The 18,248-nt window shown below is 39.8% G+C and overlaps 1 protein-coding gene across 1 annotated transcript; it reads left to right on the plus strand.

Moving 5' to 3' along the window:
* The first annotated feature begins 938 nt into the window (after positions 1 to 938).
* GRXCR2 (glutaredoxin and cysteine rich domain containing 2) lies at positions 939 to 18,248 on the plus strand. The gene is made up of 3 exons (XM_075205999.1): positions 939 to 1,271; positions 15,860 to 16,060; positions 18,033 to 18,248. The coding sequence occupies exons 1-3, from the start codon at positions 939 to 941 to the stop codon at positions 18,246 to 18,248; spliced, it is 750 nt and encodes a 249-aa protein (XP_075062100.1).

Here is an 18,248-nt window from a genome sequence, read left to right on the forward strand (position 1 = left end):
GTGTACTTACGAGAAACACAGGACTTGATTGGGCCGCATATCCGCATTGTAGATTACCTATGTTCATTCACCTCTTCTCGCCTCTGTTCTGCTCATTAAGACTCTCATTCACTGTTTTTAGCGACCCCAAAAAGTTTGCACAATGATAGTGTTAGGTGGATTTAACAAAAATTCATATTAACAAATGAACATGCACAAAATGCTAAGACATAATAAAAGTCACAAAAATACCAAACATGGAAATAATTGTACTGAATTTAGAAGAACATATCTAATGAAGATATATGAAGATACTTATAAAGATAAATAAATATATATATATATATATATATATATATATATATATATATATATATATATATTCTACTGTATATACACACACAATACTCAATATCAAAAGGGGTACAGCAAGGTGGAAAAATGCTGGTATTCAATACCTCTGACCTAATGCCCCATGAATTATCCTACAGCTTATTAAACTGTTCAATGTATTCTGACATCACTGTTCAGTTCTATTTCTGATACACTGCATCAAATTCTACCACCTTAGCATACCACAGATATGGATTTGTAGATTATAGTTCTGCATTCACATTGCTATGAGAGAGGCAGATCAGTTCTGTAAATAAAGGCTTCATTTCATATCTGTCCTGTTGATTTTGTTGTGTTTGTAAACTGACTCACCTAAAGGAAGCGGAGGTAAAGGTGCTGTATTCATCACCACATATATACGATTACCCCTTTCATGAGTATTTATTAATACTTAATAAGGTGGTGTTGGTTCTGAGGTTACATGAGAAGATCTTAAGCCTCATGTGAATAATTTATCACTTGCAGAAACAAATGTGGACAAAGTACAGGGAAGCTGCATCGACAGATACAGATACACATATATACTTAAGAATTAAAGGAATCCAGACACACACAACAACTTTTCTATGGAGGAACTTCAAAGAAAGTTAAGCCAAAGATATGAGGACAAACCCCGGAAAGTGAGATTCAAAATCTCATCTGCATACAGTGGCCGAGTCTTAAAACAAGTCTTTGAGGATGGCCATGAACTGGAGTCCCCAGATGAAGAGTATCCGCATAGTTTTCTACATGACAGTTTTGAGACCTCTGAACATTACTTCAGCCCAGGAGAAGCTCATCCACAGTTCTATCCAACAGCTCGTCTGACAGCTAAGAGAATAAGTGTCTTCAGGGATGGCACCTCTTACAGGTTAGCTGGAGACCAACTCTTCCCCGACTGTCGTGGAATAGACAAGAGTGTAAGTAATGTATCTAATTGGTACATGCAAAACATATATATCCATACTTGTGTTCTTCCTGTTAAAAAAGTCTAATGAATCACACATAGCTAAGCAAAAAATAATTTTAAAATACAGTTTAAGGCAAACATATGGGAAAGATGTAACTGACAGCAGCCATTTAGAAGTATGTTACAATTTACAAATAATACAACTGAACACAGCAAAATATCTAATTGTTTGGTTCTTTTCACTGCCATTCATGCTTCATGTTTGTGGTTTTTTTTAAAGTGTTCCACTTACAGCAATGCTTTAGAAAGTGTACCTACACCAACCAGTTGTAATTTCTATTTTATTTTTCTTTAATTTGTTTGACAGCATAAATGCAGAGAAAAAACAGTAAACTGCTCTCTACACTATAACTGGCCAAGATACACTATATTACAAATACAGCGTCACTATGCTTTCAACACATTTACAAAGCCTAAATTCTAAGCAGTTATGGCATAAAAAAAGGTTCAGTTACTCCCAGCACATATTTTTCTCAAAGGTAAACACTGAATAAAATTATAACCATATAACCAACATATTACGAGATTAATTCACTGCACTAATTATCCAAGATTTGGTATTTACCTATTAAAGCTACAAATATCATTCATTGTAAGAATAGCATCAATTCACTTTTAAATCAAATTAGTGAATCTGCTGTCACTAACTCCCTTGGTAAGTAGCCACACATAATAAAGCAATGAGCTGATCTGTCCTCTTGCAATTCTGCGACATAGACCATATCATTATGTTCCCAGACTATGTCTAGGTTGTAGGAAGCCAGCTGGCACTTCTAAACTACAGCAAGCAAGTTTTCTAAAGCCCCAGACCATCAGTAAACAGTTCAGTGTGTAGGATCTGACAGTTATCTGTAAGCCGCCCGGGACAAACCTCTCCCCTAGACCACCAAGGAAAGGCCTGCTATTTCTATCTGCCAAATCCACCTGCATTAGGAGTTGTGTTAAGGCTCTGGGGGGGCCTGGGGGCACTTAAGACACAGTGGGGGGGGACGGGGGGACGGACCCTATGGTTTAATATGGTTATTATTTTAGACAATTTTTAGACAAATACACAGACACTGTGTGTACTACTGTTAGGTGCACGCAGCTTTGCCTTCACAAGCAGTACAATATGAAGTGGGACATATCTCCCAACTATACTTCCAGTCTGACCAATTCCAGATTTAGCGTGACAGTCACCCAAATTCAGGACTGCCTCACCAGATTCAGGGCAGTTGGCAGACTGTCCTGCTCTCTCCTATCTGTTCTTGTCACTGTCACCAACTGTGGCTTCTGGTGTCTTTAGATCAGTTGCTGCTTGTCTGGATCCTGGAATGTTGTTGCATTTAGAAAACTCCAACTAGCCCCGGCATTAAATAAATAGTACCCATATTTAAAAATTAGGCCTCTCTCCAGCCCCAACAATAAAATAATAGTATTCACATTTGATAAATCTATTTTCCTCCCTCCAAACAGCCCCTGCAATAAATTAATAGCATTTCTGTTTAATAAATATAAGTAATTCCCACAACCATCCCGGCATTAAATAATTCATATTCACATTTAATAAATAGACTAAATTTCTCCAAACTCAGCACCACATTTAATTAATGGACCCCAAACCACCCCAGCATTAATTTAAAGGTCCCATCATCCTACTGTAAATTAATAGGCCTCACCATTAAATTAAATAGCCCCACCATCACCCCACAAATAATAGTACCAATTAAATAAAATTAATAGCCTCCCCCCACCTACATTAATTTAAGACACCCCCCCACTTCCTTCACACATTATAATAAGACCCACACTCCTTTCTCTTCCACATTATATTTAGAGACCCCATTCTCCCTTCACACATTATATAAAGATCCCCTTCCTTTCAAGCATTATATTAAGATACCCTTCCCTCACACTTACCATGTTCAATCAGCGCTGTGTCGGAGAGGCAGACTTTTCTGTCTGTCTCTCTTGTAGCTCTGCACTCATAAGATGGCACCTGTCATGTGGTGTGCATCCTATCTGTCTCTTATGGGGATAGGAAAAGGCCACACACAGGGGAAGGGAGGAAGGAACAGATCATAAGATCCGAGGCCAAATGAAGGGGACAACCACCAAGTACCACACTGTCCTCCCACTGGCACCCCTTGAGAGTACCTGGTCATGGGGGTCCCCTAACAGAGGGGAACCTGGGGAATGTGCCTTCCTTAATCCAGCTCTGTCTGCACTAGTACCAGCAAGACAGGCAGCAACCCCCTAGTGTCAAGAAGGCCACGTAAACTCAGAAAGAACATACAAACTCCACACAGATAAGGCCATGATTGGGAATTGAACTCATGACCCCAGTGCTGTAAGGAAGAATTGCTAACCATTAAGCCAACAATCTAAATCTTGCACATTCTTACCATTGATTTATAAACATACAGAAGAAAAACAATCTCTAAATTATGATCAATCTGTCCAGAAACCTGACAATACAATAGTTTTAAGTAACAGGTGATCAAAAGGATCAAACTTGGAAAATCTCACTTCTTAAACATATCTTGGGTCACTTTGCGTTGTTCTCGATTGTGTGCCACACACAGTGGAAAATCAATTAAATAGCTTCTGGCACATAAGCTCTATGGGGGGTATTCAATTGACGGCGTGATCGCCGAAAATCGAGCGCTCGAAAAACATTACCGTTAATACGGTAATCTGCGCGTAAAAACCGTTAATATGGTAATTTACTCACTGGATTTCAGCTCGCAGCTCCCTGAGCGATCACGCCGTCAATTGAATACCCCCCTTTGAGTTATTGCAGTTTGTATACTTAGATATTTATGTTTGTTTATCGTTCTGTACATTCACTCACTCTATTTGCCTGCACATAGATCTAACATAGACATTAAAAAAAATCTGCATGGTAAAAGAGGATTCCATCTATAGGGAACGTGGCCTCTTGAAGGCATATGGAAAAGAATCCTTTAGAATGGGCTATGGTGTTGCAAAAAATTGTATCAATAAAGACTCTATATCACTGTGACGATGCTCTTATAAAATCGCTGAATGTCATAGAAGTAGACTTGATCCCATGACGCTACCATATATACCAACATTTATACACAATTTTTAGACAAAATGACATTACCGATTGAGATGATTATAGCATTTAAATAGTTATTTTTAATGAATAGCTTACACAGAATACAGCCAAATATGTATGTATATATGTATGGATGCATGTGAGCATATATTCATATGCACATACATACATACATAGATAATGGCATATAAAATAATTGATACTGCTGTTATTTGAGAGCTGGAAAAAGAAAAATAGAAAAGATACTTAGCAGCTATGAATGGATATGGAACAAAAGGTGTTAAGAATCAAATCCACCATACAGAATAAAAATAGGTACCTAGCAGTTAATCAATATTGAAAATAAAAGAGTGACAATATCAACAAAGCTTAGTGTTACATTACTCCTGTGCGAAAGAGGAGAACTACTACATTTATATTTTACCAGGCATATCAGTTAAAGACTTGGCTGGTTACATAATGACTTAAGGGTATTATTAGGACATGTACTCATTCCTGACCAGATGTATTGTGATGCTTTACAGCGCGGTTTCCTAAAGGTGCCCACCTCCCACTTTCCTGACACATAACGGTTTTCTGTGCTTTTAGACATATTTTTATATCATTAAGCATATTGGTTTATTTACATGACCTTGCTTTCGATATTGGGTACAACTGTATCCAGCTTTTGGCAACATAAATGGGTTGGGTACGTATAGGCAATAATGATAACCCTGACACTTACTAAAGCGACATTAAAAATCCGATGGTTACATGCCAGACCAGATATAATTATACACTGACCTTAAAAATTACAGCTAACGTATCTGACAGAGTTAATAGAAATTCCGAACAGAAGATATACCTTGAAGTTGTTTTGACGTCACTTAGAAGTGTGATTGTCCTAATTGCGCTTTTAAAGCGGGAATGCTTTGTTCCTAACCCTTAGGTTAGATTAGTTATGTGCCAGGACCCGGCATTGCCGCTTTAAAAGCGCAAATAAAACAGTCGCACTTCAAAGTGACGTCAAAACGGCGTCTCGCTATTTCTTGTGTTCAGAATTTCTATTAACTCTATCAGATATGTTAGCTGTCATTTTTAAGGTCAGTGTATATTTATTTCTGGTTGGGCATGTAACCATCAGATTTTTAATGTCATTTTAGAAAGTGACTACTACCGACATAAATAGTCATCTCTTCCTCATGATATAAAGATATAACTGAAAAACCAAGAAGAATGCTTCATCCTATTTAAATTCAATGTTTTCAGAATGTCCCACAGTGGAAACAGATAATCATTAATGATGATTAATTCACCTATTGGGAGGCCAAGTGGGAAAGACGTGCGGACTAAAGTTGACAAACACAGCTTTACAGTGAAGCCCAGCTCTTTTACAAAACATTTTCTCTCTTATTACTTACATTAGAGATGAGTGAACCAACCCGTGTGTTGGCTTTGTTTCTAAAATCATCATTGCAGCCTAACTAGCCAGCTGTTTTGATTTTGAATTTCACCCAAAATGTAAATTATATGAAAAATGGTAAAAAAAAAACAACCGTAAAATTATGTAATTAGGAGCTGTTTTTTGTTCCTACTTTAGCATTTATGTCATTTAGATATTCATATACATTCTGTTTTATAATGACCATTTTACAATTAGCACTATTATGAGATGCAGTGAGCTGGCTGGCTGAAAATGTTAGCAATGGATTTTTGTAACAGGTAAATGGAAAACAAGCTTGTGCTCTCAATTACTTCCAATGACTTGTGATTTTTCCTTATATTTTAGACCAAATCTCAATATCTAGTACCCTTTCTGTTACTCAAAAATGGCACTGGACTTAGATGAAACAGACTGTCAGAACAGCCCTAGATATATAGTCAATGGCAAATTACATTTACTATTAGTAAAACTAGATGACGGATACAAATGAATGAAACATAGTGACAGAGCAGTGACAGATATGATGGAAGTCAAAGCCAAACATTTCTTAATAGTGCAAGAAGATGGCTTTTGACATAATTGAAACAGAGTAAGACAGCAGCCTCAGCTAGGTAGTAGGATGACAGTTTACTAACAGATACAGCAGACCAGCATTTCTTAACAATAAAATGGCATTGGACTTTACTTATCTGAACATCTTCAGATAAGTAGTAGGAAGGCAGATTAAGGCATGAAAAGCCAGCATTTCTCAACAGTAAGAGGAGAAGGAATTGTCCATGGACTCTCTCAATCACCCTTATGTTGTAGGTTAAACAGGATATGCACATAGTTTCACAAAGCAGGCACTTATGTGTCAGGAAATATTATTTTTTGGCTGAAGTGCTTTCTTTGTTTGGGCTATGACTAAATAAATGATTAAAGATTTTGGATTATGGAGAGGGTTTAGGCTCAGAGGGGGCATCTATCCCAACGTTTACCAGTGAAGATCAGTGAAGACCACTGGACATGACTCCCCTCAGCCAGAACTACAGGGTTATTCCCTAGGTTCCAATACTTATTAAGTAGGTAAGCATTCTCACTCAGCAAATATCTGAATAAAGAATATGAAGTTTATTTTAAGCAAAAGGTTCACCAACATAGTTATAACTCTTTAATAAATAAGTAAACAATCACACTATAACATTTTAACATAATATGGAAGTGAAAATTTAAGATTAGAAATACCTTAAGCCAATCCCTGAGGTATCCTTGAAGGGCACACACCACTAGGTAGAGGGTTACCTGCTCTCTTGTCACTCTGCTTTAGGCAGGCACACACTAGTACAAAGAGTCAGGGGGGGAATTCAATTACATGCAAAGTCCCGTCAGAGCCTCATATGAAATGAGCCTTCGTACATTCCCAGGTATCACGGTAAGTAAAACATCACTGAATTTTGCTTTCACGTCTTTGAGTGGTGGATTATAAGAGTGGTGGATTGGGCAACCTGTACAGAGCTGGAGCAGGCAAGATTGGGCAGATTACAATAATTATTATTATTATTAGTAGTAGTAGTACAATAAGATGGCATAGTCTTTGAGTCCTGCCACCTATGCTCATGTTGTAGATTAAACAGGATTTGCATAGTTTAACAAACCAGACACTTCAGCAACAGATAATGTCACTTTTGTGGCCATAGTGCTTAGTTTGTTTTGGTTCCCACAAAATAAAAGATTATGGATTTTGGACTAAAGAGTATCAATCAGGCTTAGAGTGGACAACTTCCTTAATTTGCTTTTCATCCTCATCAGTGTCAGCACTGAGATTCACCTGTTCAATTGATTAATCTATGATGACAAAAGTAAAGCTGTATACTGCAGGGTCACTGCAAAATAGATCAAATGACAATATCCTGTTTTAGCTGCCACCACACTAGATGAATGCCCAATGATGAAAGGAATCGTGTTACCTTGCAAATTGACTGGCACATACTTTTGTTTGATAGCTTTTTTTTCCTCTGATTACTTTTCTCAGAGTGTTATATATATTAGTGTTTTTCTAGTGCATGAGAGTTCTCTATATATTTTCCTATCCTACAACCCACTGTTACTGTTGGCTGCTTGATTTGACATGTCTGGCAAAAAATTATTTTCATCATTGAACAATGCTGGTTTGCTCTGCCATTGACACACACAATATTAGAAAATGCCCAACTTTGTAATCAATAGTATTCAATTCTTGACAAATTATTGACAGAAAAAGAGATATATATCTCTGAACTACAACTTTCAACGTCTTGGGGTATATTTACTAAACTGCGGGTTTGAAAAAGTGGAGATGCTGCCTATAGCAACCAATCAGATTCTAGTTCTCAGTCATTTAGTACATTCTACAAAATGACAGCTAGAATCTGATTGGTTGCTATAGGCAACATCTCCAGTTTTTCAAACACACAGTTTAGTAAATATAATCTTTATTGCTGTGATTCCAAGGCTCAGTCCAACCAAGGCTCAGTCCAACCGCTGTAAGGGCCGGGCCCCCCCTCTCTGATACAATATTTCTTATTTATTTTCTTCGGCCGCATCACGTGACATGTGATGCGGCCTTGATGCGGCCGCGTCAGCGCACATGCGGCCGCATCACGTGACACGCAATGCGTCCGCGTCATCAATTATGCGGCCACATCGCGTGTCACGCGATGCGGCCGCCTGTGCACCCCCCGGGCTTAAACGTGCCAGCCTGCGCCTGCCAAGGGGGGAAATCAATTGGCAGTGTTACTCGCGAAAGTAACACGGCCTGTGCACTATTACCATTCTTACAGAGTTTGTAGGCACTGCCTTGGCAATGCATAGCATGTACTGGGGTACTGTACATGGATGTGTTAGCACTCCCTGCACAGCGCATATTGTGCAATACACAAATGTATACAATGTATACAAATGTATACAATATAGTATATTGCAATGACCCTGTAGAACAAAGATAGACAGCAAATGTAGTGGAGTACGGCGTACACACACACACAGATGACAATAGCTAGTAAGCAGGTTTGGCACAACCAAATACACTGGTGCAGAGTCTAATACCCCCACCAGACTTCCCCAGGGCGGGATCCCCACAAGAGGATATGGACTTCGCTTAGTGAGGACCAAGGTTGCTATTACACTCGTGCTGTAAACTGAGAGTCCAAATAGGATGAAACATCCCACCAATGAAATGCAGAATACATGGAAAAAGTACATGCAGTTCTAAAAGAATGAAGCCAGACTCACTCAATACCGGCGTGGTAAAGTTGCTTCCAGCAAGTCCCATTGTTACAACTCACCTGTCCTTGCGCCAGCGCCGCGATCCTCTCTCTCTTCCGGGTCGTGGCGGCGCTGTCACGTGACAGTCGGGGCGGGGAATTCAAACTTGCAATCCTACTTAAGACCTGCTCTGACGCCTGGGCAGCGTCAGAGCAACTTCCTATGTTCCCTGACTAGGTGCTTCTCGTGTGTCTCTCCGTGTACCAGTTCCTTGCAGACTTTTCAGACATTCTCTCCACTCCTGTGTACCAGACCCAGGCTTGCTGACAACGTATTATCTCCACTCCAAGTGTACCAGATCCAGGCTTGCTGACTACGTATATATCTCCACTCCAAGCGTACCAGACCCAGGCTTCCTGACTTCGTATATATCTCCACTCCACGTGTACCAGACCCAGGTTTGCTGACAACGTATTATCTCCACTCCAGTGTACCAGACCCAGGTTTGCTGACAACGTATTATCTCCACTCCAAATGTACCAGACCTCAGCTATCCTGATACTACCTTCCAGTTCCAGTGTTATCGTGGGCTACCTTCTACATCCTTACCTCTAGAGGCAGACCAGTGGACCGTGACCTGCGATCCTCCGCAACAAGGCCCACCCCGCCTTGCGGCGGTTCTTGGTGAACACCAGGGGGTTGGTTAGACTCCGCACCACCGGCCGGCCAGCGCTGATCTAGAGTAAGGCAAGTACTCCATATTTAATACCTAAATTGCTACATTGTTGTACACGCTACATAATTGTTACAGTTTGCTCTGACCAAAAATATGGATACTTCAGGAGACCCCTCCCCTAGGGATTTGCTCCAACACCTGTTAGGAAGAGTAGAAAAACAGGAGGCCAATCAGGATCAGTTAATAAAATTTTTACAAGGACTATCAGCCCGAATGGATGCCTTGCAGACAACTTTAGCGGCATCAGGTATGGCATCAGCCCCCGTTCAGGCTCCTCCAGTTGCTCCTTTACCTGCAGGTGCAGCCTCATCTTTGCATATTCCTAACCCACCTAAGTTTGATGGGGAACCTAAGTTATGTAGTGGATTTTTAAACCAATGTGCTATACAATTTGAGCTTCTTCCTGGAAACTTTCCTTCTGAAAAGGCAAAAGTAGCATATATAATATCCCTCTTGTCTGGTCAGGCCCTAGCCTGGGCATCCCCACTCTGGGAGAGAGATCCCTTATCCCTTATTACATAATTACTCCAATTTCCTTTCTACCTTCAAGAAGGTTTTTGATGAGCCAGGTCGAGTCGCTAACGCAGCTACCAGTATTCTTCGTCTCCGGCAAGGAAGCCTTTCTGTAGGTCAATATGCTGTGCAGTTTAGAACAATGGCCTCAGAGCTCCGATGGAATAACGAAGCTTTAACAGCTGCTTTTTGGCAAGGTCTTACAGACCGAATTAAAGACGAATTGACTTCCCAAGAACTCCCTACTTCTTTGGATGACTTAATCTCCCTATGCATTAAAATTGACCTTCGCTTCAAGGAGCGATCTTTAGAAAAAGAACAATCCCGACGTGGCCCCTTTTGTCTTGCTCTTAGTTTCCAGACCCCTGTTCAGCCTCCGAAAGAACCCATGCAGCTTGGAAGAACCCGCCTCTCAGCTGAGGAGAGAGAGAGAAGGTTCAGGAACCGGTTGTGCTTGTACTGTGGCGAGGGGAGTCATCTTTTGGGTACCTGTCCTAAGCGACCGGGAAACGACAGAACCTAACGTTTAGTAGGGAGGTTTCGCTAGGTCCCTCTGTTCAAATCCTCTCTTTTTTCAACAGCAAAGATTGTCTTATTATTCCCTGTAAAGTAGTGGTAGGTTCCAAGGTCCACCCTGTTTCTGCATTATTGGATTCCGGGGCAGCAAGCAATTTCATTTCTTCAACAACAATCTCTCAACTAGGTATTCCTACCCAGCCCTTAGAGAGGCCCATCTCCCTGACCGCCATTGACGGAGGTACCATTTCTGGAGGACATATTCTATTCAGAACCATACCTTTAACTTTCAGAGTTGGAGTACTACATGTTGAGACCATCTCTTTTTTAGTAATTCCTAAGGCCATTAATTCCTTGATCCTAGGCCTGCCATGGCTTCGTCGTCACTCTCCTGGAATAGACTGGCATTCCAGTGAGATTCTTTACTGGAGTTTGGCTTGCCACAGCAGTTGTTTGACTAAGGTAACCCCTGTTTTTTCCAAGATTAGTGCTCAACTGGGCAACCCCCAATTATTGCCAATTCATTACCAAAGTTTTTCAGATGTCTTCTGTGAACAGGAAGCTACTAAACTTCCACCTCATAGGAGTTGGGACTGTGCTATTAATCTTCAACCTGGTAAACCTATTCCCCGTGGACGCATTTTTCCCTTGTCTGTTCCTGAGACCAATGCACTATCTGAATACATTCAAGAAAATCTGAAGAGAGGATTCATACGAAAATCATCATCTCCAGCAGGGGCAGGCCTCTTCTTTGTAAAGAAAAAGGATGGGGGCCTTCGCCCTTGTAATGATTACCGTGCTATCAATTCTATCACGGTAAAGAACAGATATCCCCTACCTTTGATCTCTGAGCTCTTTGATCAAATAAAGGGGGCCTCTATTTTTTCTAAGTTGGACCTAAGAGGTGCATACAACCTAATTAGAATAAAGGAAGGGGATGAGTGGAAAACAGCTTTTAATACACGGGATGGACACTTTGAATACTTGGTAATGCCTTTTGGGCTGTGTAATGCTCCTGCTGTTTTCCAAAACTTTATGAATGAGATCTTCCAAGATTTACTCTATCAATTTGTAGTTATCTACTTAGATGACATCCTTATATTTTCCCCAGATCTCGCATCTCATCGCAGACATGTAAGAGAAGTATTGAGCAGGCTTCGGAGATATCAATTATTTTGCAAACTCGAAAAATGTGTGTTCGAACAAGAGAGCCTTCCCTTCCTAGGATATATTATATCCAAGACTGGCCTTCAAATGGACCCATCCAAGCTTAAAGCCAACCTGGATTGGCCACAACCATCAGGCCTTAAAGCTACTCAGCGATTTCTAGGGTTCTCTAATTATTATCGACAGTTTATTAAGAGTTATTCTTCATTGGTAGCTCCCATTACAGCCCTCACTTGTAAATCCGCCAGTCCTAAAATTTGGACTCCTGAAGCAGTGCAAGCCTTTAAGGATCTCAAGACCTTATTCTCCACAGCTCCCATTCTTCTTCAACTAGACTGTCAACGGCCCTTTTTTTATAGAGGTGGACGCATCCTCCATAGGGGTCGGAGCGGTACTATCCCAGAAAGATTCAGGTGGCAAATATCATCCTTGTGGATTCTTTTCTTGCCGGTTTCTTCCTGCAGAGAAGAATTATGGAATCGGTGATAAGGAGCTCTTGGCAATCAAATTGGCTCTCTCTGAGTGGAGAAATTTACTTGAGGGTGCTCAGTTTCTGGTAACAGTATACACCGATCATAAGAATTTACTTTATCTACGGTCTGCACATTGTCTAAACCCTTGTCAAGCCAGATGGGCCATCTTCTTTTCACGCTTCAATATCAATTTTACCTTCTGCCCAGGCTCAAAAAATGTCAAAGCGGATGCCCTTTCTCGCTCATTCGATGGTACCGATACCGAAGCCTCAGAGAGAAACAAACCAATCTTGGATACTAACTGTATATTGGCTTTGTCCCTGTTGCTGCATTCTGCCTCCAGTTATCCACTACTTGTGTACCGACCTCGGATTATCCTCAACTACACCTCTGCCTGAACTCTTTGCTTATTGTATTACTGTGTACCGAACCCGGCTACTATTAGCCATTCTTTATGATAGAATCCTCTTGTGGCCTGCCTTCTTGCCACTGGACTCCTATTCAGTCTCCGTACTGTTACAAACTGGTGAGCCGCAGGTTTTATAATATTGGATTGCATAATCTGACTCTAATTTGCTCCTACTCCATCTAGTAGCAGGGTTAGACTGGATGCACGCAGCTCCCCCTCCATGAGTAGGACAATGTGAAGTGGGACATACCTCTGAACAAAAGACACGTGGGACAGTTCATGATAATCTGAACTGTCTCACCAGCATCTAAAAGACACTGTTCCCTTGTCCTACTTCTCCCTGCAGTTTTGACTACCTGCTACTGCAGGTGTCTTAAGCTTAGTTGCTGCTTATCCAGAACCTGTGGCCCTGTTGGGGCCCTGTTTGGAAAAAGGATTGACACTACCCAATTCCTGGAAAGTCGAGCAATGAGTGAACATTCTAGGCCTCCATCCTCCCAACCAGCCCTGATATTAAATCAATAGCAAACATAATTAATAATTATGCCTTCTTCCCCCAACATTAAATACATTTTAAGTTTAATAAACAGCTCCTTCCCCCAAACAGTCCTGACAACCACATTTAATAAATTGGCCTTCCCTCAGAACAAACCCAAACAGTAAATTAATAACGTTCAATTTTAAATTTAAAGTCTTACTTCCCTCCAATTTCAAGTTCATAAGCCCTGACATTAATTGAATAGCCCCTATATTTAATAGAGATCTCATACCTCATTGAAAGGTTCAACAATATATTAATAGCCACATTTATACATACCATTGATACTTCCCACCAGCTACCACATAGCATTATTAACTCACCCCTACATATAGTAATGACTCCACCAGCTCCACATATCATCACCATTTATTTATATAGCGCCACTAATTCCGCAGTGCTGAAGAGAGAACTCACTCACATCAGTCCCTGCCCCATTGGAGCTTACATTCTAAATTCCATAACACACTCACACAGACTAGGGTCAATTTGTTAACAGCCAATTAACATACCAGAATGTTGTTGTTTTTTGAGTGTGGGAGGAAACCGGAGTACCCGGAGGAAAACCACGTAAACACGAGAAGAACATACAAACTCCGCACAGATAAGGCCATGGTTGGGAATTGAACTCATGTCTCCTTACAAGCCCCACATAATATTAATATCCCACACACGTAACATTAACCCCTCCACCCCACAAGACACTTACCAATTCTTGAAAGCTGTCGAGCCATCTGTACAGAGTAGGGGATGCCTGGAGAGGAAAGCAGGGTGGAGAGGATAGGAGACAGGAGTGCAGCTCATAGTTGACCGGTTCTGGGGGCTGGGCCATCCTCCAGGAAGTACTGACTTTAGGCCAGGTTTGGCCCCAATTAACCCAGGCAGCCTAGATGACGGTCTTGAGTTCCCCATGCCCGCCTCCTTCCTACACCTTCAAAACCAGACTTTGCTAAGTTCATGTATCACAATGAGTTTGTGTCAGAGTACCAACGTAGATAAATATAAGAGAATTAAATTTATTTTAATCTCTAATTATTCACAAACAACAATTAGTGCGTACAATAAATCAATTGGAGGCACGGATAAGCTGCTAAGTATTATACAGGTTGCCCAGACCTGTCAAAGGGTAATTGCAGAAAAAAAGAGTAGATCCAGCGCTCAAAAATCTGTACACAATATAAATTTATTCAACTGATACTATGATAATATAAAACTTATAAACTTTTTTAAGAAAAGTTAAAAATTTATATTATATCACAAAACCATAGGACCAAATTAAAATAGTTAAATATAACTAGTACCATCAAAATAAAATAAAAAACAAGTCCTCTAAAATAAGTGAGCAATATATAATTTGGTGTAAGTCCCAAATCTAACAAAACAGCAGTGGATAGAAGGTAGGTATGTAGATCCAATTGTACAGTACTAAATAACAGTCACATCCCAAGGGAACAGAAAATATCTCAAAATAGTGAGTGTAAGCGTTGGCTGGCTTCTTGATAGAAGTGTGTGTAGGAGGAGATGCTCCTTATGCAATGTAAGGTGAAGAGAGTCAGCATGCATTCTACTGCGGAACACACACATCACTTCCTGTCGGGGAATCCCATCATGATAGTGGAAGAGGGTGGTACCCAAACACGTTTCATCACCCTTGGGACTTTCTCCCCATTGAGAAAGTTACAAATTAATTTAATTTGGTCCTATGGTATTGTGATATAATGTTCATTTTGATCTTTTCTATTAAAAAGTTTATTTTTATATTATCATAGTATCAGTTGAATACATTTATATTGTGTACGGATATTTGAGCGCTGGATCTACTCTTTTTCTGTAATCTCTAAATATACACATCCTTCTACCATATGGAGTTCACATTCTGAGAGACCAATTCCTATGATAAAATCACATATTGGCAAAGAAATGCATCAGTAATGTTCTTATTAATTATTTTTTACATTACATTGCGCAATGTGCATTAGTTTTGAAATGCACGGAAATCAAGTATACATATGCCTGAATTCAACAAGGAGCGGATCTGAAGATACATGTGGTGATGAATATGGGTGTAGGTCTGCTCTGCTCTACTCTGCTGTACAAGACAAGACACTGCAGGATATGTCCAATACATATGTGGAATACCAAGTCACATGAAAAAAACAACTATTTCATTAATGACACCTGTTAATAATGTAGGTATTGATAAAAAAAAAAAAAAAAAGTGTTTTTTCTTTTTCCATGAAATATATTTATTAGGATGTTATTAATGTCTATTGTATATAAAATAATTTTTTCCAGTTGCTTCTGATTGCAAACACGTCATAGCATGCATACACAGCCATCATCACTAGTATTCGGCACTTAGACTAGACCTGAGATGCATGGCAGACTTTTGCGCATAGGATAGATACAAGGATTGCACTAGGATTCCAATAAGCTTCTGTTAACATTTGTTTATCTTTATCATAATTATATTATAGACTTCTGATGTAATAGACTTCGGCAAGATCATAATCTGTACCAGTAATTTAAAGATCATAAGAACTCCAGTTATCAAGAAAGAAGTGTCAGAAAACCCAAAATGGTCACCAAGAGAAGGACGACGAGTGGCTGAGAGGGATTTATGTTATAGACCTATGGAAGACTACGAGAGTCATCAGGTTCAACAACAGAATACCCAGGTGACCTATATGCTTCTCTTCTAAGTTACAATTTTAACCTTTTTAAAAAAAAATATTTATGTTTATTAATGTTTAGTTAAATCTGATAGCCCTATTTGAAAACACCTTCACACTGGCTACGCTTGTCCATCCCGTCCCTCCCCTATTCTGCCTCTCTAAGTGTAAGTAGTTTCAAGTGTAAGATGCATCCAAATCAGCATATGAATGTAGTAGGACATGTTTTCATACAAATGGACAGCAAAAATTTGTGCATTTTGCGCTAAGGAAACGGATATACACCCAACTCAGCATCAGTCCCTGTGTCTTCAAATAACATTTAGATTGTAATTGAAACTGTGTTACCTTGTTCCTGACACCACAGTTGTAAATTTACTTAAGCTATCATTGAGCATTAACTTCTTTCCTAGTGTGTTTACTGGAATGATGTCTTTATCCATGTTTGTGAGAAGAGGGACAGAAATAATGATTTACAATCCTATATAAGCCCTTAGCAAATAAACAATCTCTCCCTGACCTCATGAACCATGACAACACCACTGATTTAGTAGCAGGATCAGATAAAAAAAAAAGTCTCCCTGTGGTATGGTGATTAGTGTTCCCCTTATATCATGCTATATATGTCCTTAGTAATATTCACTTCTCAGGTAAAAGCAATCTTTGTGTACCAGACACACAGCTACAAATCTATCCAACTATGTTTCAAAGCCTTGCTAAAATGACAGGTAAATAAATGGGTTACAGCAGACTACAGCTAAAATAAAAGTGAATACAGTATACAAATAAATATTTCTGTACTCTCTATATATATATTTATAAACATTTTTTTTCTACTCTGTAATATTGCTATATAACATAATAATTGAAATAAACAAGATAACTTTATTTTAGTAGTTAAGACCCAAAGTAGCCCATATATCAGGTAGATCAGCCTGCTCAATGTCAAGGTTATGGCAGCATGGTGGCTCACTGGTTAGTACTTCTGCCTCACAGCACTGCTGGGGTCCTGAGTTTGATTCCCAACCATGGCCTTATCTGTGTGGAGTTTGTATGTTCTCACCGTGTTTGCGTCCGGTTTCCTCCCACACTCCAAAAACATACTGGTAGGTTAATTGGCTCTTGAGAGGCGTCCATAGCAATCGATTAGCAGGTGGAGGAGAAGTCTCACTATGGAGCGAGTCTGCTCCCACTGATTATCTAACATGATTTTCTATGACCTAAAGCATTTTTTCACATTTTCTGAAACTAATAGAATTTATTATGCAATGTATTCTGGGAATCCAATAAAGGCCATTACTTAACATGTTTCTAGAGTCAAGCTTGCTAGTGCTCCAGAGGTAGGAGCCACCATCTCTCCCTAAAATTGAGAGTAATTTTCTTAACCGCAGTATAGGCTAGAACTCTACTTTTTGACCTTTCAGTGCACATGTATATGCAGGCAATCTAGTAGGACAGGTTATGAATGTAATGAAAATAATCAGTTTATCAGTAATAGAAAAGAAAAGCAGCAATTTTACTGTGACCCTTGCTGTCACCCAGTTTCACTTATTTTCACAAAATAATGTATTATTATTTATAATCTATAAAGCATAACAGTATAGACCATACTTGCCTACTCTCCCAGAATGTCCATGAGACCCGGGAGAGCAGGCCTTTCTCCCAGATCCCGCTGCACGAAATAGGGTCAAATTGACTTGATTTGTGGCACCATGCCCCCTTCCACTTGACCGGAGAGGAAATTTTACAATTTAACAAGTATGGAACAGATATGTTCATGCTTATGTTCTAATGATCAGAGCAAGGGAAATAAAGTCAAATCAGTTCTTACAATGATCAGATATTCAAAAGGTGACTGAAAATGAATGTACTGTTAATGAGTAAAAACACTGATTTGATTCAAACAACACAACTACCACTAAATATTAAACTAGCAGGATGCTTGTATTTATAGATTGTTATGTTTTGTGTATTCCAGGAAGACGAGATTCATCAATGTTCACAGTGCAAAGGCTTGAGATGTGCACCTTGTTCTTTATGTCATGGGAGCAAGTTTTCCATGTTAGCCAATCGGTTTAAAGAGTCTTACCGTGCTTTGCGTTGCCCTGCCTGTGACGAGAATGGTCTGCAGCCTTGCCAGACGTGTGCTGACGAGTCAGAAGGATATGGCCGACTTCTATCTCCTCGCCCGTAA

Source organism: Mixophyes fleayi, chromosome 4 (assembly GCF_038048845.1).
Source record: "Mixophyes fleayi isolate aMixFle1 chromosome 4, aMixFle1.hap1, whole genome shotgun sequence".
Lineage (NCBI taxonomy): Eukaryota > Metazoa > Chordata > Amphibia > Anura > Limnodynastidae > Mixophyes > Mixophyes fleayi.